The 22,010-nt window shown below is 40.3% G+C and overlaps 1 protein-coding gene across 4 annotated transcripts in view; it reads right to left on the bottom strand.

The window, feature by feature from the left end:
* The window catches only part of VIT (vitrin), a 122,732-nt gene that overhangs the window by 59,546 nt on the left and 41,176 nt on the right, over window positions 1–22,010 (bottom strand). For all 4 annotated transcript variants that reach the window (XM_074395855.1, XM_003926817.2, XM_010337502.2 and 1 more), the window contains exons 4-5: window positions 12,530–12,686; window positions 33–166 (exon numbers count right to left, since the gene is read on the bottom strand). In XM_074395855.1, the coding sequence (XP_074251956.1) occupies window positions 33–166; window positions 12,530–12,686 (291 nt within the window). The remainder of the gene's footprint in view (window positions 1–32; window positions 167–12,529; window positions 12,687–22,010) is intronic.

The following is a 22,010-nucleotide window of genomic DNA, read 5'->3' as shown; positions in this document are numbered from 1 at the left end:
TTTAGCAGCGTTTCTCCACTGTGTGGTCATACCTAAGACGATAAAGGATTCTCTCCATCGTGGTAGGGATAACGACTGGACACCGTTGGAATAACTCCCTTTATAGCCAGATTGTCCAGCAACCTTCCGAACAAGTATTTTCCCTCCTGAATTATCAAGCACACCACTATGAAGAGAAAAAATAATTTTTGAGGAAATAACAGTATTTTTTGACATGATCAACAGACTAGTAAACCAGTTGCCATCTTTATTTAGACATAGGAAAGTAGCAAGGTTATGCAGAGTTTACCTTGATGTGAAGCTCAACCCACAAGAATGGTGCCTCCAATCACCAGGCCCAGCATCTGAGCTCCAAGGCTGAATGTCTTTCTCTTTCTTCTTACAGGAGCTGATTGCTCTATCAGTCAGGAATTTCTTTTTTGCCACTATGCCTCAAATTTCTTTTCCTTGGTTTTCTCATTCCCACTAGCTCTTTTAAGTAAAACCTCTTTCTTGACTGTTTCTAATTTGGTTTTGTGATCTCAGAATTAATTTAGTTATTGCAAAGGGTGATATAAAATGATGAAAAGTAAACACTCCTTTTATTTTGGGTCAGGAAGGAAAGGTGTGCAGCTAAGTTAAACTTATTTAAAAAGGATTCTCAGGCCGGGGGTGGTGGCTCATGCCTGTAATGCCAGCACTTTGGGAGGCCGACGTGGGTGGATCACCTGAGGTCAGGAGTTTGAGACCAGCCTGACCAACATGGAGAAACCCCCATCTCTACTAAAAATACAAAATTAGCCAGGGGTGGTGGCACATGACTGTAATCCCAGCTGCTCTGGAAGCTGAGGCAAGGGAATCACTTGAACCCCGGAGGCGGAGATTGCAGTGAACTGAGATTGTGCCATTGCACTCCAGCCTGGGCAACAAGAGTGAAATTCCATCTCAAAAAATAAAATAAGATAAATAAATAAATAAGGATCCCCAAAAGACTGATAATTGTTTCTTTCATTTCTAGGATTTTGTAAGGTTTTAGATCCTGATGGGACAGTGACTGACGATGAATGTCTTTCCTTCTATGTTAGGCAGGGTCTCCATCTGGTTGCTAAATTGTACCTTTACATTGTCATTTCTTGCCTCAGAGTCTAACATGCATGGCTCCTTTGGGTATCTGTAATTTCTAGTCTGGGGAGATGTTGATTTCTCTCCATCAACACCCTTCCTTCCCTCCAGGAGTGAGAGTTGTCACTTCCTGCCCTCCCACCTTCCCGAGGAGTCAATAACATTCAACCCTCAACCTCCCAATGGCCTAGAAGGAAAGGAAGTGGTAATAATACTCAACATGTAAAGCACTTAATTGCTTTGAAACTCTTCTCACCTGTGGTGTCCCACTGGGTTCTCCCAGCAAACCTGAGTTGTGGAGTGGAGGGAATGCTGTTATTCCCATTCATTCCATAGAAACAGGCTGTGAGAGGTTGTGTTTTCTAAGTAGAAACTTGGGATTTTCTAACTAGTCAATTGCAAGAAAGATTTGAACCCAGGTCTAACTGACCTTAAGTCCTCGGTTTGTTCCTCTTGCTCCCATCTACCTCTCAAGGGTTCAAAAGCACAGGCACCTCCCAAAGTCAACTCCTCCTCCCTTGCTGTCTTCTCTCCGGGCTCCCTGTGATTGAGTTCCCTCACATTTCCCAATGGCAGGCAGGCAGCCTGAAACGATGCTGCTGTTTCACCTCAGAAGACCTGGTTCCCTCTGCCTAATCAGGCCTGTGCTGCTGTCAAAGAGCAGTGAGTTCCCAATTTCTCCTTCCCCACAGAGATTCTGACATGACTTTGCTACCTCCTTCCCTCCTTAGAATCTTGTCCTTAAAACTTAAACTCTGGTTTTGTTACATCTTGTGCTATTTCCTATAAATTTCTGGAGTTTGTTTTGTCTCCCAACTAAGTGGAAATATTTCTTATGGAAAGGACAGTATTCAATGTTTCCACATATGGAGGTGCCACTGACACCTGCTTTTGAGAGCCAATTTTTTTTATTTTTTATTTTTTGAGACAGAGTCTCGCTCCTTCACCAGGTGCCAGGCTGGAGTGCAGTGGCACCATCTCAGCTCACTGCAACCTCTGCTTCCCGGGTTCAAGCAATTCTGCCTCAGCCTCCCGAGGAGCTGGGACTACAGGTGTGCGCTACCACACCCAGCTAATTTTTGTATTTTTAGTAAAGACAGAGTCTCTACTAAAAATACAAAAATAGGATGGTCTTGATCTCTTGACCTCATGATCTGCCCGCCTCGGCCTCTCAAAGTGCTGGGATTATAGGCATGAGCCACCGCGCCTGGCCGAGAACCAATTTTTTTTCTTCAACTTTATTTTGAAGACGTGCAGGTTTGTTACATAAGTAAACATGTGCCATGGTGTTGTGCTGCACCGATCATCCCATAACCTGGGTTTTCAGCCCAGCATTCATTAGCTGTTCTTCCTGATACTCTCCCTCTCCCCATCCCCAACTCTGACAGGCCTCAGTGTGTGTTGATCCCCACCCTATGTGTCTGTGTCTTCTCATCAACTCCCACTTGTAAGTGAGAACATGTGCTGTTTGGTTTTCTGTTTCTGTGTTAGTTTGCTAAGTATAATAGCTTCCAATTTAATCCATGTCCATGGTCCATGCAAAGGACATGATCTCATTTCTTTTACGGCTGCATAGTATTCCATGGTGTATATGTACCATAGTTTCTTTATCCAGCCTATCAATGATGGGCATTTAGGTTGATTCCATGTCTTTCATATTGTGAATAGTGCTGGAATGAACATATGCGTGCATATATCTTCATAATAGAATGATTTATATTCCTTTGGGTATATACCCAGTAATGGGATTGCTGGGTCAAATTGTATTTCTGCCTCTAGGTCTTTGAAGAATTGCCACACTGTTTTCCACAATGGTTGAACTAATTTACACTCTGTGAGAGACAATTATTATGCTTTCAGGATTGGGTGAGCTAATGGGCTTGACATTGGTAGCTTGGAATTAACAGTGGTGAAAATATTTATATGGTGGGAATCAGCAAGTCAAGCCTATCTCATCCCTGCATTAGAGACCTTGTTGTTAAACATTTGCCAGCACACCACTGACTCAGACTGAAAATTCTAATAATTTTTTAAAAATTTATTATTAAATTTAAAAATTTAATAATAAATTTAAAAAAAATGACCCAGTGCTCTCTTTGCTTATTACTATTGGAGAAATAGAAACAACCGTTACCTTTTTCTTTTCCTCCAGATAAACTATTCTGTCTTGGATTTATATCCCAATATACCATGAACATGTGCATAGCTGCCCCTCAGTGAGGGAAGCCCCGCACTGCCACCTCCCTCACCTCAGGGGCTGAGCATCCTTCGGGCTGTTTTTAGAGAATGGGGAGGGGAGACTCAAGCTGGACTGGGCAGCTGAGGGTTATGTAAGACTGAAAGCCCAGATTTGGGAACAAGTATAGATGCAGAACTATTGTGTTCTCATGAGATTTTCCTGTTGGGGCAGAGTGAAGCCTCATCTTGGAAGTGGATCTATCCAGGGCTGATCCCAGGGAAGTCAGTTGTCCTTAAACCTTAGGAGGCATCAGCAATGCAAAGAAGCAGGATACACAGGAGGCTTGATCAATATAGGAGATGCTGGAGGAGGGAAAGAGTCTGAAAGAAGCTGTAGTTTTACTTATGAGGCAGACGGGGGCTCAGAGCTATGGTAATTTGGAGACTTTATGTAAATACCACCTCATCATTTGTATTACTCAGACATAAGCACTTCATAGATATTCTCTGGAAGAGCAAACCCAGTTCCACTCCTCTGCATTCCTCAGGTGCCCTTCATGGTGCTGAGCATGACCTTGATGTTCACCTCCTCCTTGATTCCAGGGGATTGGGATAACTGAGGGTCAGTTCCTTGGCTCAGAGAGAAGGGATAGTTCACCAGCAGGCCAGGTGTCAAATGGCTGCTGTTCTGAGGGTGGGCACTGGTCAGAGATCAGCGTGAAGAATGCCCTGCATGGAGTTGGTCTTTTTATTGCACGTTCTCAGAGAAATCTCTCCTCTCCCCTGTACTTGGCCCTGCTTTAAACACAGGAGTTAGTTTAGGATAAGCCTGAGCCAAAATATGATGCCTCAAAAATGTTCATTATCCCTTTGCTTTGAAGGAATCAAGGGAATTTCTTGTACTAAGACCTCCGAGCATGATATAGAATATGAACATTAAATCCTTTAATGCAAATTAATCTGAATTTCTAAACCAAAGTGTATTGTCTCCAGTCTCCCACTTCTGACTATCAGAACTCCGGCAGGACAATGGTTATAGGTCCCCAGTGTACTCTCTGCTCATGTTCTCTATATCTTAAATCCTGCCTTCTGAAAACAGATTTGCTCTGTGTGAAAAACAAAACTGATAGCTTCCAAAATTACTATCTGTTTCCCCTTAGGACTTTTATTCATCCTCCCTATGAGTAGTGATACCTCTTTCCAAATAGTTTTTCCACTTTATCAGTTACTGGCCTGGGAAGTCACAGTGGCACTCAGTTGCTCAAGCAGCAAATCTTGTTTTTTGCAAAACAAGCAAATCAAGCTCTTCTCTTCTGCCCCTCTTCCCTCATTTATATTTTTCCCACCAAGTTCCTACCCTTTAACCCAAATGCTGGGATTGTAGAGCCTTGGTTCTGTCCAAGGCTCTGCCCTTCCTGCTTTCTCCGCGGGGGCACATGCTTCCACCATAAAGCCTTTCCCAGCTTTGAGTACTGTGAAGTCTACACCCCGCCCCTAGTCCTCACTTTGTACCCTAAGCAGTGCTGGGACTCCCTTAGTCCTTATGTAAATATATCACCTGGGCTCCAGGCTGGAAGTAAGGGGTCATGAGTTTTAAACATCAATGTGGATCTAACTAGGAATTTATCTATTTTGAGGCAGGGTCTCACTGTTTTACCTAGGCTGGAGTGCAGTGGCATGATCTTGGCTCACTGCAACCTTTACCTCCTGGGTTCAAGTGATTCTTGTGCCTCAGCCTCTTGAGTAGCTGGGATTATAGGTGCCCACAACCACACCTGGCTGATTTTTGTATTTTTAGTAGAGATGGGGTTTCACCATGTTGGCCAGGGTGGTTCTGAACTCCTGACCTCAGGTGATCTGCCCACCTTGGGCTCCCAAAGTGTTGGGATTACAGGCGTGAGCCACGGTGCGCGGCCCTAACTAGGAATTTGATTAGCTTTTTTGATGTCTTAGTTTCTCGTATAACAAATGAGGATGCTAACAACAGCCTCATAGAGGTGAAATGTTGCTAGAAGGAGAGAATCATAGTGCAAGAGATTACATGTTATTTTAATGACATCTTTGGTGAGGTTGAATTTACTCTTGTGTCTCTATACTACATCGGAAATGTGGAAGTGCAAGAGAGCTAGCAAGTGCCAGAGGAACCAAGAACAAACCATCTAGGATCAAAATTGAAAAAATGCAGGCAACCTTAAAAGACAGGCTCACCCTTTGCAGCAGATGTCATTTTCTACACAGACACTGGAGTGTGTACAAAGACACAGACTGGAGAGTGTGATGGTGCTGGTGGGCTGTAAGTATGTGCAGGAGGCATGCATGGGTGTGCAAACATTTCTGTGTGTAGATTTGTATAACTTTTTCCTCAATTGACCTTAGGGTGAAAGTAAATTATTTTTATTTCATAGCCTGAAGTTATGAAATAGCACTCAGTGATTTTTATTCCATAGTCTGGAGTTATGGAACAGCTTTTGGTGTCGTTTTTAAAAAATGTTTTACTACTTATCCTTAATAGACCTTTTGTAGTCCCATTCCCAATGAAAAACCAGTTTGCTCACCACCCGTCTGCAGTAATGGGGAAAAGATTAGTATAGCCAATGAAATCTGCTAGTAATTCTTAAACTTTATTTTATGCATAGTTTTTGTCTTACTGCTCCCTCAAATTTCAGAGAGCCTACTAACTAGACATCTTGAAAGAGAATGAGTTTTATATATTTTCTCTCCCTTGCAGAGGTACAACTAAACAATCAACTGACTTATGTGCAAATAAGGAAAAGGAAAAAGATACCAGAAGTCTGACTAATTCATAAAATTTATTCAGCATCCAGTAACCAAATGTTGACTCCTGAGTCACATCTCAAAGCTGTCCTGGGCAGCAGTTGGAAGTACAGGTGCTGTCGTCAGCTGGACTTGGGTTTGAGTTCCCACTTTGATAACTTTTTCATAGCATGGCTTTAGAAAAGTGATTCAACCTATCTTCATCTTTAAGATGTGCATAAGAATGGTAGAAACTGCACAGAGGAATTATTGTCAGGATTAAATAAGTTAACTTAGGTGAAGTGCTTGACATACATGCTAGCCTTAATTCCGAAGATACTAAGTAAACGTATTTATGTTTTGACTCTAAACTTAACAAAAGTGGTATGAGGATTCTGTGAAGGTCTCTTCATTTAGGTTGTAACTTAGTCCAAAGTATGTCAGGCCTCCTGTCTTCCTTTCTGGATCCCAGAACAATAACTGACCAAGTGGTTTAACCCATCATCCTTCTCCACTTTCCACATCACCATTTTTCTCTAACCCATCACCATAGTTGTGACATTTCTTCCCCCAAACTTTTGGATCTTCCTTGGTAACATCTCCATAATTTCCTTGCTCAGCACATACAGGTAGAAAAAATGAGTTTATATCATCAAGAACTTGGGTTTCCTTGTCATGAACATGAAACAGTAAAATTCTCTTCCTCTCTCCATCAAAGTGAGAAGTCAGTTGTCTTTTTTTATGGAGTGCTATGATAAAAGATGCAGGACCATGCATGACTTCTGGGTCACCCATCCACAGTAAAGTTTGCAGAGAAAACAGGATGCTCAGTTAAGTTTGTACATTTTTCAGGGAAGGGGACAAGATGACTGACTGTAAGCTGGGAAGTGCTTCTCTCACTGAGAAAAACTAAATATCAAATAAACCATCACACTTTGAATAAATGTTTTGAGAGAAAATACTCAATAGAGAGGCAATGCAGAACAGAGGCAGAAAAAGGAGGAAGCCAGCAAACTTGCATGAAATTGCTGAGTGCCAGGATAGCTCCTAGTCCTGAACAGGACCTGAGAAAGGTGTGAGTGAATGAACTGTAAGGCAAAGAAGCTCAACGAGATTCAGAAGAAAGTTGAAACCCAATCCAAGGAAGCCAGTAAAATGATCCAAGAGTTGAAAGACTACATAGCCATTTTAAGAAAGAACCAAACTGAACTTCTGGGATTGAAAAATTTACTACAGGAATTTCGTAACACATTTGGAAGCACTAACAACAAAATAGACCAAGCTGAGGAAAGAATCTCCAAGCTTAAAGACCAGTTCTTTGAATCAATATGGTCAGACAAAAATTAAAAAGAATTTTAAAAATGAAGAAAACCTTTGAGAAATATGGAATTATGTAAAGAGACCAACCAAGTGAGACTATGACTCATTGGCCTTTCTAAAGAGGAGAGAGAGAGAGTAAGCAACTTAGAAAAGATATTTGAGTATATATAGTTCATGAAGATTCCCCCAATCTCACTGGAGAGGTCAACATGCAAATTCAAGAAATTCAGAAAAATCTGTGTAAGATACTATACAAGATGGTCATTCTCAAGATAGATAGTCATCTGATTCTCCGAAGTTAAAGGGAAAGAAAAAAATCTTAAAAGCAATTAAAGGATCACTTACAAAGGGAGCCCCATCAGGCTAACAATGGACTTCTCAGCAGAAAGTTTACAAGCCAGGAAAGATTGAGGGCCTATTCTCAGCATCCTTAAAGAAAAAAAAATTCAACAAAAAATTTCCTATTCTGCCAAGCTAAGTTTCATAAGCAAAGGAGAATTAAAACACTTTTCAGATAAGCAAATGCTAAGGGAATTCATTGCCACTAGATGAGCCTTACAAGGGGTCCTTAAGGGAGTTCTAAATACAGAAATGAGAGAATGATACCTGCTACCACAAAACCACACTTAAGTTCATAACCCATAGACCCTATAAAGCAACTACACAATCAAGTCTACAAAACAACCAGCTGACAACATTATGATTGGGTCAGAAACCTCATATATCAATATTAACCTTGAATGTAAATAGTCTAAATGCCCCGCTTAAAAGGCACAGCATGGCAAGTCGGATTAAGAAACAAGACCCAGCCATCTGCTGTCTTCAACAGGCTCATCTCACACATATAATACCCACAGGCTCGAAGTAAAGGGATGAAGAAAGATCTACAGAGGTCATTAATTTTATATCAGATTTTAAACCAACAACAGTAAACAGACAAAGAAGGGCATTACATAATGATAGAGTTCAATTCAACAAGAAAACTATCCTCAATATATACACACCAGACATTGGAGCACCCAGATTCATAAAACAAGTACGTCTAGACCCATGGAAAGACAGCCACATAGTAATAGTAGGGGACTTCAACACTCCACTGACAGAGTTAGATCACTGAGGCAGAAAACTGACAAATTCTGGACTTAAACTCAACACTTGATCAATTGGCTGTAATAGACATCTACAGGATACTCCACCAAACAACCACAGAATATATATTCTTCTCATCTGCACATGGAACATACTGTATGATTGACCACATGCTTAGCTATAAAGCAAATCTCAATAAATTAAAAAATTTGAAATCATACCAGTCATGCTCTTAGAACACACTGCAATAAAAATAAAAATCAATACCAAGAAGGTCTCTCAAAGCCACACAGTTACATGGAAATTAAAGAACCCACTCATGAATAACTTTTGGTTAATCAATGAAATTAAAGCAGAAACAAAAAAAAAATTGAAGTTAATGAAAATAGAGACACAACCTACCAAAATCTGTAGGATGCAGTGAAAGCATTGTTAAGTGGAAAATTTATAGTACAAAATGCCTACATCAAGAAGTTCTAAATATCTCATGTTAACAATCTAATGTCACACCTTAGAGGAAACAGAAAAATAAGAACTTACTAACCCCAAAACCAGCAGGAGAAAATAAATAACTAAAATTAGAGCAGAACTGAACAAAATTGAGTTGTGAAAATCCATACACAACAGCAATGAAACCAAAAGTTTGTTTTTTGAAAGGATAAACAAGATTGATAGACCACTAGCTAGATTAACAAAGGGAAAAAGAAAGACTACCCAATATGCACAATCTGAAAAGGCAAAGATGACATTACAACCAATCCCACAGAAATACAAAAGATCTTCAGAGACTATTATGAAGACTTCTATGCACACATACTAGAAAATCTACACAAAATGCATAAAGTCCTGTAAACACACAACCTCCCAAGATTGAACTAGGAAGAAATTGAAACTCTGAACAGACCACTAACAAGTTTTGAAATGGAATTAATAATAAAAAACCCACTAACCAAAAAAAGCCCTGGACCAGATAGATTCACAGCCAAATTCTACCAGAAGTACAAAGAGCTGGTACCAGTACTATTGAAACTATTTCAAAATATCAAGGAGTTAGGAATCCTCCCTAACTCATTTTAAGAAGCCAACATCATCCTGATACCGTAACCTAGTTGAGACATGTGAAAAAAGAAAACTACAGACCAATATCTCTGATGCGAAAATCCTTAACAGAATGCTAGCAAACCAAATCCAGCAGCACATCAAAAAGTGAATTCACCACAATCAAGTAGGTTTTATTCCTGCTGTGCAAGGTTGGTTCAAAATATGCAAGTCAATAAAAATAATTTACCGTATAAACAGAATTAAAAACCATGTGATCATTTCAATAGACACAGAAAAAGCTTTTGATAAGATCCATCATCCTTTCATGATAAAAACTCTCAACTGACTAGGTATTATAGGAACATAACCTCAAAATAATAAAAGCCATCTATGACAAACCCACAGCCAACCTCATATTGAATGGGCAAAAGCTGGAAGCATTCTCTTTGAGAATTGGAACAAGACAAGGATGCTCACTGTCACCACTTCTATTTCACATAGTAGCAGAAGTCTTAGCCAAAGCAACCAGGCAAGAGAAAGAAATAAAAGGCATTTAAATAGGTAAAGAAGAAGTCAAACTACCTTTCTTCACTGACAATATGACTCTATACCTAGAAAACCCTAAAGACTGCACCAAAAAGCTCCTTGAGCTGATAAATTATTCCAATATAGTTTCAGGATACAAAACTAATGTACAAACAATCAGTAGCATTTCTGTAAACAGTAATGTTCAAGCTGAGAGCCAAATCAGAACACAATCCCATTTAAAGAATAAAATGCTTAGGAATACATCTAACTGAGGAGGTGGAAGATCTCTACAAGGAGAACTGTAAAACGGTCCTGGAAGAAATCAGAAATGACATGAACAAATGGAAAAACATTCCATGCTCATAGAGTGGAAGAATCAATATTATTAAAATGACCATACTACCCAAAGCAATGTACAGATTCAACACTATTTTTATCATCCTATTGATGTAATTTTTCACAGATTTAGAAAAAACTATTCTAAAATTCCTATGGAACCAAAAAGAGCCTGACTAGCCAAAACAATTCTAAGCAAAAAGAAAAAAGCTGGAGGCATCACATTATCAGACTTAATACTACAGGGTTACAGCAACCAAAACAACATGGTATCAGTACAAAAACCAGATGCACAGAAAATGAAGAATAGAAAACTCAGGAATAAAGCCATATACCTGCAACTATCTGGTTTTTCACAAAGTTGACAAAAATAAGCGATAGAGAAAGGACTCCCTATACAGTAAATGGTGTTGGGGATAACTGGCTATCCATATGCAAAAGAATAAAACTGGACCCCTCCCTATCACCATTTACCAAAATTAACTGAAGATGGATTAAAGACCTAAATGTAAGACTTCAAACTATAAAAATCTTCAAAATACCCTTCTCGGCATTAGGTCTTGGCAAAGAATTTGTGTCTAAGTCCTCAAAAGCAATTGCAACAAAAACAAAAATTGATGAGCGGGACCTGGTTAAACTAAAGAGCCCTGCACAGCAGAAGAACCTTCAGTGAAGTAAACAGACAGCCTATAGAATGAGAGAAAATATTTGTAAACTATGCATTCAACAAAGGTCTAATATCCAGAATCTATAAGGGACTTAAACAATCTAATAAGCTAAAAACAAATAACCACATTAAAAAAATGGGCAAAGGATACTAACAGACACTTCTCAAAAGAAAATATACAAGCAGCCAAGAAACATGAAAAAATACTCATGATCACTAATAATCAGAGAAATGCAAATCAAAACCAAAATAAGATACCACCTTACACCAGTCAAAAGCCAGAATAATAATAGATGTTGGTGGGCTGCAGAGACAAAGGAGTGCTTATACATTGTTGGTGGAAATGTAAATTAGTTCAGCCAATGTGGAGAGCAGTTAGGAGATTTCTCGAAGAACTAATGAACAACCATTTGACCCAGCAATCCCATTGCTGACTATATATACCCATTGCTGGGTATATTCCAAAAGGAAAATAAATCCTTCTACCAAAAAGCCACATGCACCAGTATGTTCATTGCAGCACTATTCACAATAGCAAAGACATGGAACCAACTGAGGTGCCTCAATGGTGGATTGGATAAAGAAAATGTGGTACATACACACCATGGAATACTATCAACCATAAAAAAGAACAAAATGATGTCCTTTGCAGTAACATGAATGCAGCTGGCGGTCATTATCCTAAGTGAACTAATGCAGAGACAGAACACCAAATATTGCATGTTCTAACTTATAAGGGGGAGCTAAGCATGGGGGTACTCATGGATGCAAAGATGGGAACAACAGACACTAGGAAATAGAAGAAGGGGGAGGGAGGGAGGCAAAGCCTGAAAAGCTACCTATTTGGTACTATGCTTACTTCCTGGGTGATGGGTTCAGTTGTACTCCAGACCCCAGCATCATGTAATATACCTTTGTAACAAACCTGCACATACATGTACCCCTGGAATCTAAAATAAAAGTTTTGTTTTTGTTTTTGTTTTTAAAGACCAGTGTCTCAGTGACTCGTGGGATAGTTTGAAGTAGTGTACGATAAAGTTCCAGAAGGAGCGGCTGGGGCAAGGGTAAACAAGAATATTTGGAGACAATGGCTTAAAATCCTCAAATCTGATGAAATATGTAAGCTCAGCGACTCTCAATCAGGATAACAAGGAAAACTCCACAAGAGCATGTTATAACCACATTTTTGAAAACAAATGATAAAGAGAAAATCTTAAAAGTAACCAAAGGAAAAATGACATATTATGTATAGAGGAACAAAGATAAAAAGTGAATACAGATTTGTCATCTGAAACTATGCAAGGAGGCAATGAAGCATAAAGTGCTTAATGAAAGAAGAAAAAAATAACTGTTGGCTAGACTTCTATATCCAGTAAAAATATGTTTTTAATGAAGATTACATTTTGAGCTAAAAATTATTTGTATATTTTTGCTTGCTAAATATGGCAACCCTGCATGGGGGCTCCCTGCCAATACCCTGATTGCTAGTGAGTTAAGTAGCTGAGAGCCACTCACCTGTGTACGGCAGCACCACACACACTGGAGTAGGATGCGTACACGTCAGTGCCATAAACATGATATTTGGGGTCTTGGCATCCTGCTGGACATTTTACAATGAACTCAGGATTGATGATCTTTCCGGCTTTGACATCGCAGTTGATCTGAGGCACAGCTGGGAATACAAAATGGGGTTAAAATTACACCTTGTGCTATTAGTTTATCTATGGGGTGGCTCTGTTAGGTCTTAACTATTGATTTACTTAATCTCTAAAAGCCAGAGCCTGAGCTGATTCTACATCCCCTCCCTATAATGAAAGCAAAAATGTAATTAGGGCATTTCCCAGATCCAAAGTACCACAGTGACCATCCATTGCATTTAACCTGCTGAGAACAAAAACAAAAAGGCTGATTCCCGCGCTTATTTAAATAATCAATTAACGAAGCAGAGAATGCTGAGAAAAGACCACCCACCTCCAGTGGCCAGAAATGTTATCTTGAGTCAATGGCAGGACAGGACACTCCTGAAGAAAAAGGTCCCTTAGAGGACACTTTACTGGTGCCCTTTGATCTGGGAATGTATGCAGTTCTGAGCCCCATTCTTCAGAAGGGACTCTAAAACATTAACGCAATCCAAAGAGGCAGCAGGCTTGGGAATCGTCTGGAAACTACCAAATGAAAGGGATGGTTTGTAGAAATGGGTCATTTGGGCATGAGGAAGCAAGAATTGGAGGCAGCTGATAGTTATCTTCACAAGTAGGATTGCTGTCCTTTGCAGCAACATGAATGCAGCTGGAGGTGATGTCAGAGGTTGAGCTAGAACTTAAAGAACAGACTTTCTATAGAGGCAAATTTTGCCAAGAAGAACTTTCTAGGAATTGAAGTTTTCTGTGAAGGAGAGAGCTGCCTCGGGAAGCAGTGAGTGGGCTGTTGGTAGAAGTATGCAAGTAGAGACTGAACAGTTACAGAGAGGATTTCTACATTGGGTGAGAGGTAGAATAAAACCCCTTCCAATGCTAAGAGTCTGTAATCCACAGACTCTTGGATCCAGGAGCTCTGCCAGGCCACCCACCCTCTAACTGGGTTCCTGAGATGGCCTCAGAGTTGCTAATGGCTTCCAGCTGTATCTAAAAAGCATACTCTTTTTAACCCTTGTGTACCTGAATGAGGAGAATTGCACTTCATTCAGGCTGGAGGGAGAACTGAAGTTTTCTGCTCTTTTCTTAAAAACCGGTCCCAGACCATCTTTGCTACTCAGGGCTGGGGCAACAGGGAACTTCTCCTGGGAACCAAGGGGTTGAGTTTGATCACAGGCTTAAGCAATTTGTGGTTTACATTAAGAAATAGAGCACTGTGCTTAAAGCAGTTTTGTGGTTTCATTCTCCCCATCAAAGTTTGCCTCTTCACTGGCTATTTTCTTTTTACCTTTCATCCTTTTAAACTGTGATACTCAAGGCTATGTTTACTATTTTGAGTCAGAGTATTTTTTAAAGGCAAATTTTGGGAGGAAGACGCCAGCGTGGTCTCTCTTCAAATTGGCGAATTGTTTGATTCCTGGATGTAACTGTGTGTTCAACTCTCCAGATCACTTCCTCACTCCCAAATGCATCTCCTCCCTTAGAGGTAAAGAAAATGATAGATTTCTTCTTTGTTCTTAGTTCTTTGAAATAGGAGGTAACAAACTGTGTGCGTTGAGATTAAATTTTGATGTGACTCTGGTACTCTGAGATTTTGAACCTCCTGTCAGACCAACCACATCTTTTGGGGTTGCGTAAATGAGTCTATCTGGAAGCTTATTGCATGAATATTAGACAATGAACAAACCTGTTGAAAGACTTCAGGGTGCACATATTACATGCAATAGAATTTTCTGTGAAATAATTGGTTTAAAAGACAAGGGCAAATGTCACATTTTACTTTCTGCTAGTCAGTTTTCCCTTCTTTTTTTAAGAGGGCATTTGTTTTTTGTTTGCTTTTTTGTCTTTTTTTTTTCCCTCCTACAAAGCCCAGGGAAATACCTTAAATAAGATCTGCTTATCTGCACCTAACCAGATTAGTAAAATTGGTAGATTAACTCACTAATTTGTCTCATGGCGGAAACAAATGAAATCAAGCACATGTGCTCATGCACTTTGGAAAAACAGGGAGCAATGTCAAAGTGTGGCTCAAGATAGAGTATTTGTTAAATATGTACAGAAAATTAAGCCAGAGAGAGTGAACTAGTTAAATTTTGCAGAGTGATTGCTAAAATTATTAAAAAGTGTAATGTCTGTGTTCAGCCAGGAAAAAGCAGGCATTTGCATCTTTCTGGCAGCTCTTCTTTAAGTATATGGAAACTATGGTTTGTTTCTTCACAGTATTTTCCCAGTTATTTGTGAGGTAGTCTGTTTTCTTGTAATTGTCAAAGAACCTTCCACCTCTCCACTTAAGGCCCAAATGAAATGAATCTTGGCCTTTCCTCTAAATATCTTTGAACTATTCAATGCTTGCAGCTTAGCTTTCTTCTCTCTTTCTTTGGTTGTTAGGATTTATTCATATCTCCCTTCCCCCTTCTCTGAGTTTGATCCTAAAAGTGCAGAAAATCAGATTTCCTTAAAAAAACAAGTTAAAATTAAGGCAGCTCAAGAAGTATCATTCTTAGGTATAAAGGGAGCAAGAAGATACTTGGCAAATGCCAAAACAGAGGAGAATGCTCTGTCCCCACAGCTAACCTCAGGTGAGAAATTATTTGTAAGTTCTTTTCAGAACTCTTCAGTGGAACCTTTGCACAGAAACCTGTTGCTTGGCCACCTGCCCAGCTTCTCCCTTCATGCCCCCACCCACTTTCTTGTGTGACTCCTTAAGATAATCTTGCCTTCTCATAGATATTCTCACTTTCTTATCAGAAATCACATTAGAGCATCTCAGTATCTGCCAAGGGTTCCTTCCCAAACCCCCTTGGAACTAGCCACAGGGAAAGGAGAACCACTTGCAAATCAGATCGAACTCTAGGATTACCTTTAGGTGCTGGTCACTGAGGTTCATGTGTCTGTTGTAGTGGTCTCACAAGGGTTCCTGGGCAAAAGGTCTCATCTCAGAACAGAAAACTGGTACTGTCTGAGTCAATGTTTAGCATAAAATTGGAATCTGAGAGTAAGAACTGCAAATGTTTCTCCTATTGGTTGGGTCTCCTGCCTAGGCTAATAACAGTGATTAGATGATGACACATACAATAAACCAATTATGTAGTAGGCCAAAGCAAACTGTAGTTTCCTTATTTTGCCACTCAACTTTTCAGTGATCCCAGGCAAGCCACATTGCTTCTGGAAAACACGTTTCCTTATCAACAGGCAATCATTGTAAGCCTGCCTCGTGTCTGTTAATAAGGAAGAATGATTATTTTTAATATTTTTTAATGAAGAAGAATTATAACATAAAAACACTTATGCATGAAAACTTTTAATATTAAAGTCACTTTTGTTGGACTGTGATATTCAACTAGAGTAAAATCTCATTTTTAAGAGAATTATGCAAAAACTTCTTAGTTTAATGAAATAAAAATATCATTAATTTGAAGATGAATGCATCGTTCTCCTTGATCCTGACATCTAGGTCATTTTAATTCTTCCTTTGTAGTGCCTTCTTTTGCAAAGCTTTCTTATCCATTTTTCTTAAGCAGTCTTTGATCACATTGGATCTTTGCTCAAAAACTGTCAGTAGGTTTCTGCTGCCATTATGAAAAATTCCAAAATCCTTAAGGTCTTTCCATAGTTTCTTCCATGGAACGTCTGGGCTTGCCAGTACTTGGCCAGTAACGTCTCCGCTTTCTAAATGCATGTTGTTTTGCAAATTTAGCTTGAATCATTTTTCACATCTGAAAGCCTTTTCCTTTCATCTGTTTGAATGTTACTACCTTTCAGGTCCCAGTTCCAGTTACATCTTCATTCCTCTACTAGAATATAAACTTCATGAGGGCAGGGACTTTTGTCTGTTTTATTCACTGCTGTTCAAGAGAATGTCTGCTGAATGAATAAATGAACGAATGGAATGATTGGATGACAGAAGGTAACTGGCCTGTGGCAACACAGTTTTGGGGAAGCTGCAGAAGTTTGTGTCTCTAAAAATATATATTTTAGTTTACAAAGGACCCTAATACAGGTTCTTTCACTTGGTCCTTACAAAACCCTAAAAAGGCATTTGTCCTCATTTTTCAGAGAGGCAAGTTAATTTATTTAAGCTCAGATACCAAGTGGCAGAACTAAGATCTAAACTCAGGCCTATAAACCCACAGCTTTGCCAGCTCAACCTGGTTGCCTCTTCCATGACTGAAAGGAAGAAGTTAAACTGTGCTTCTTGTGTCTAATCTTATAGGCTTTTCTGAACTTCAAGATTGCTGACCACCACTAGTGGGTGAATGCAGTATATATCTTGCAAATAGGTTGTGTGTATGTGTGTGTATGTGTGTGTGTGTGTGTGTGTTTATGTGAATACCTGCATGCATCTGTGCATCCACCCCAAATACCTGCAAAGTAACCCTTCTAGTGTAATTTTCCATGTATTGTTTCCTGTTATTGGGAATTGCCATGGTAGAGTCTATTCAACTAAAAATCTGTAACACAGAGAGTCTCTGCTTTCTTTCTCACCCACATATCGGAAGAAGGGCTAGAAACTTAATCCTCTTCCTTTTTCATGGTCTGAGAAAGGGCTCACATGCCAGTTGCTGTGGAGAATGCACTGGTGTTGGTGCCAGGTGTCTAAGAAGCAAGCAAACACTGGAGATTTCTTACAAGTTGCTACACATAAACGTACCCAAGAAGCTGTGTGCATGCTATACCAAATCTTACACCCATGGAGCTGTATTTCTCTTCATCAGTGTCCAATGCACTAAGTAACTAAGTCCCAGAACAATGACCTCTTCATGCCCAAGGCAGTAAGTAGGTTCAGGAATCATCTACTTTTCAAGGTTGATTGCAAAAATTTTTCCATGCTTTATAAGGTATTAGGATTAATTCATTGCAGAGAACTATGTGAATTACATGTTGTACATTTCACCCCAAATTAAGTCTATTTCAGCAGACTCCAATGTAAATGGAAATATTTCAGAAGGTAGCTTTACTGCCTGTGGAGAATATCTTGTTTATGTCACTGATTGTTGCCTTCATCATGTAAATTTCCTGCTTAGAAAACTCTCAGGAGTCCCCGCCCTCTAGTGAATGATGAAGAGAAAAAGCTTCGCAGATTGGCATTGCCTGGTGTGTCCTAACCCACGTTTCCAGCTGCATTTCCATGATTCCTCAACACTTAAACCCAACCATGCCATTCACTGCTTCCTGATCTCATCCTCTACTTGCTCCCCATGGTATCTGCGCTTAGTCAGCCTGGAAAGCCCTTTCCCAACCTCTGCCTGTAAAAATTCACTTATTTTTCAGGTCTTATCTTGAATATTCTTTCATAAGACCAGTAGGATTCCTACTGTAGACTCCTTGTTTGTTACTCTCCTATAGAATTTACTGCACTCTGCTTTATTTTATAGTGGCTTTTGTTTTGTTGTTCATTTGTCCATACATCCAACAATTCCCTAATGAGTACCAATTGGATCTTCACGGTACTTTTGGTCTTGTTGGGAAGACAGACTGTAATATGTGGTAAATACCGAGAGTCCCTGATTTTCAATAGTTTAATTTACGATTTTTCGACTTTATGAAAGGTTTTTCAGGGTACGAAATGAATTTTTGACTTACTATGGGTTTATCAAAACACAACCCTATTGTAAGTCAAGCAGTATTTGTACTTGATGGAAAAAGTGCAGTGCACACAGGAGGTATCTAACCTAGTTCTGAGTGTGTGTTCGGGATAGAGGTTGGGTCCAGCAAGGCCTTCCTTTGCATGCTTTTGTTTTGTCTTATACAAGATGGATGCTTACTGAGGTCACAAACTTTGCAGGATGGGCGGCCAGTAATCCGTGGCATGGAATTATCAGTGGCTCCCATCTGCATAATGTAATCTCACCTGACGGTACTTTGGACTAAGGCCATTGCTTCTGGGACTCTTCTGCAGCTTCATTATGTGTGAAAAAGCCATTGATGAGATTTTACAACTTGAAAGCTTTTCTCCCTCTAGCACAGACACTCTGCCAGGCAAGAATTGTTCTAGAGTCTGGTGGACATAATTTATGTGAAAATAGATGATATGTTTATTACAGTATGGACTGAAAGACTCATAAGTTAAAGAGTAGGTCTTTTTTGACTGTGTAACCTACACATAAATGAAATTAATCCTTAAAATGTATAAGGTATTAAGACTGCCTTAGAAGTGTGTTATGAACAGATCTAAGCCCTTCAATCTTTATCTGTAGCCTTAAACAATCAAGAAAAATGCAGCCACATTTTGGTAATTTGTTAGAAACTGCTTGAGTAGGTTTATGCTGACTAAACCTATCACTAAGGTGCTTCTGGCTAAGGTTAGATCTATGGCTCTAAGACTTATCAGGAAAATGAGAGCCTTGAAAATGTCACCTCTAAAAATAAAGTGATAAAATACTCATCAGTGCAGTAAGGTAAACTTTACCTTGGATTAAACAGCCCGTTAATTTATTAAGTCATTAACTTATGTTCTTCCCATTGCATTTTTTCCCTTTTACTATTCTAAGAAGGTAGACAGGCTCATATTTTCCAACCTCTGGATCTCAAGGTTGCAGGAGAGAGGGCAGTGTGTCACGAAGACTCCAGGCTTTGAAAAGTAGACTCTCCATATTCCCCTTGTTTCAGGGCATTGGGCTTGTTCAGCCCCAAAAGTAATGAAGACACAATGATCTTCTAAGACTGGGAAGGTGGGAGTGCCCAAATAGGTTCCAGTAAAGGAAATATCCCCTTGCCCTAGCCGCTGCTTTGAAGAGTACCGCCTCAGGGCAGCACCTGGTGCGATGCACCTTGAGATGGAGATTTAGGCTTCCCCACCTCTGCCAACTTCCCAGCATCCAAGAAACAGTGGAGCTGCCCACCTCCCAGAGGTAACATGAACTTGGACGCTGAGTAGCTGAGGGACCATCCTGAATCTTCTAGACTGCACAAGCCCTCTCTGCTGGAGCAGAGAGGGAGGAAGCCATTGTAATTAGGAATTTGAATTCCACCCCTCACCCCAGCAATTGACAGTTTGGAGTCAGACTTAATTTGATTTAGAAAATAATGTGATAAGCCAAATATGGTGGGATAAAATTGTACCCAATACAACTGAGCACATAAAAGCAAAATATTCGCTTGGAATGAATGGGCCTATGGGTTTACGGAGTAGAGCTATGAGAATCCATCCAATTTTTAAAAAATATATTTGCTTTTCTTCTTTGTAAGACCCCCATCCCAGATTATTTTCAACATGTTCTTAAGTATTGCCTTCTTGGTCCAAAGAGCCCCCCCAGTGGTGCTAAGGAATATCCATGAGGTGCACTGGTGGCCATGGACAGGCCAAAGAAATGCAAAGAAGGAAAAGGGGATGGAAAGACAAAGAAGTGAGCAAGAAAGGAAAGTAAAGAGGAGAGAAAGAGATAACTACCAAAATCAGCGGGAACCTTATGAGTAGGAGAATAGGCATGCTAGAATGGCAGACGTTTTCAAGCCAAGCCCAAGGAAGACAGTTAGGCTTCTCCTTCTCCCATTTTTCCTGTATGTCTTCTACTTTCTATTTGGCCAGGCTTTGATTATGCAACCCTCATCCACTCCCAGGCAACAGACACCTCATTCTTTCTTTAGTCCCACCCAGCTTGAGAGGAGGCCACTGGGGAAACATCAGGGGTTGAACCTCCGCCAGCCCTGAGTTTCAAATCCGGCCCTGCCAACTAGTGTCACTGTGCCTCAGGCACTAGATCCTCAAGACTCCAGGACGGCGCCCCCTGTCTAGGAGGGGTCAGGAAATTACTCACCGACCAACATACCAAATTACCTTCTCCTTGTTATTTGACTTAAAACTTCTGGGTTGTGAAGATTGTGAGTCTTGAAAAAACACTGGTGAAAACCGAGGGCTTCTAAAAGAGAGGTTGGAGGGCAGTAAAGGGAACCTACGTAAATGATTTCACATTCATATCTGCAAGAAGCCCTCATCTTGGTTCTCTCTCTAGTCTGCTGGTTATCATATTTTACACGTCGTCAGAATCACCTGGAGAGCTGGTTAAAGCACAGATTGCCGGGCCCACCCCTACAGTTTCTGACTCAGGAAGTCTGGGCTGCTTGAGAGAAAAGGTCCTGGGTGATGCTGATGCTGCCCGTCCAGGAGCCACACATTGAGGACCACTGACCTAGTTCAATCTCACATTAAAGCTAAAGTGATCTGTTTAAAGCCCTGCTTTTATCATTTCACCTTCTGTTTAAAACTCCAGTAGCATCCTGTAAGATATTTTTGAGGTGTCAATGCTAACGGTTAGATGATCAAGCTTTGTTTAGTGAAGAGGAGAGAAGCCCACTGCCCCCCACCACCCTGTCCTCTTAGGATGTTTTCTTAAAGACGAAAGACCTGAGGCCAGCCTTTTGATTTTGCAGTGCGACGGCTCTGGCCTTCTGTAAGAATCTGCAAGTACTCACCTCCAGAGCAGCAAGAGACATTGTAATTGTCTGTCTTCCAACTTACTATATAAACTTGTGTGAAATTCTGTCCAGACTTTGTACACACTTTCATACTCTATACATGCATGTAAATCTGTAATGCTCACTCACAAATTGTGTTCTCTCTCTTTCGTCTTCGTATCTTCAAATGTTTCTACAAAGGAGTTGTTCATGTTGGCAGGATTGTTTCATTTCCCTAACACCACCTTCCTTAACACTTTACTATTCTCTGAGGACCATGCTTCTTTTATAGGGGTGGACCCCCTGCCAGCCTAGCCTGATGCAATTAGATCCTCTCTCTCAGGAATTTGGGACCACGACTGAGAGACAAGGATGGGGATTAGAGGGGGAGGGAGGGCCGATGCACAGAGAGAAGCAGGGGCGCTGGTTGCTGAAGCCTTTCCATCTGCGGTCCAACCCGAGGAAGTTGCAGCTGCATTTCCTGCCTTGGGTTCTGTGAGCTACACCAGGTCCTGCCCAAATCCCCCATTTTGCTTCAGCAGATTGGCCTTGGATTTCTGCTAATTGCAACCAAAATAACCCATATGAAGATACTTTCCATTGCCCTCTCGATGAAGTCCAGATTGCCTGAACATGGCAGTAAAGCTCTTTACCATCTGGTGTCTGCTTGCTTTTCATCTTTTTAACACATTCACCTTCTACTCTCTATTTCTGTATGTTGAACTTCTTTTTAGCTCGTTCTACTCTTAAGGCCTTGGGCATGGTGTGTTCTCTCGGCTTATAATACTCTTTTCTCCTCATGTTTGCCTGGCCAATCCCTATTTAGCCTTCAGAATCAGTGTGTATCATTTCCTCCAGGAAGCCCTCTTAGATACACAACTTCTTTTCCTTATTCTTGGAGTACCTTTAGCTCCTCTTGTCCTAGCACTTACATAAGACACTGTCATCGCCTGTTGACTTGCCCTTTG

This window comes from Saimiri boliviensis, chromosome 1, assembly GCF_048565385.1.
Source record: "Saimiri boliviensis isolate mSaiBol1 chromosome 1, mSaiBol1.pri, whole genome shotgun sequence".
Classification (NCBI taxonomy): Eukaryota; Metazoa; Chordata; class Mammalia; order Primates; family Cebidae; genus Saimiri; species Saimiri boliviensis.
Note: the sequence above shows the minus strand (reverse complement) of the source record. Positions and strands in the feature narration are given on the sequence as shown.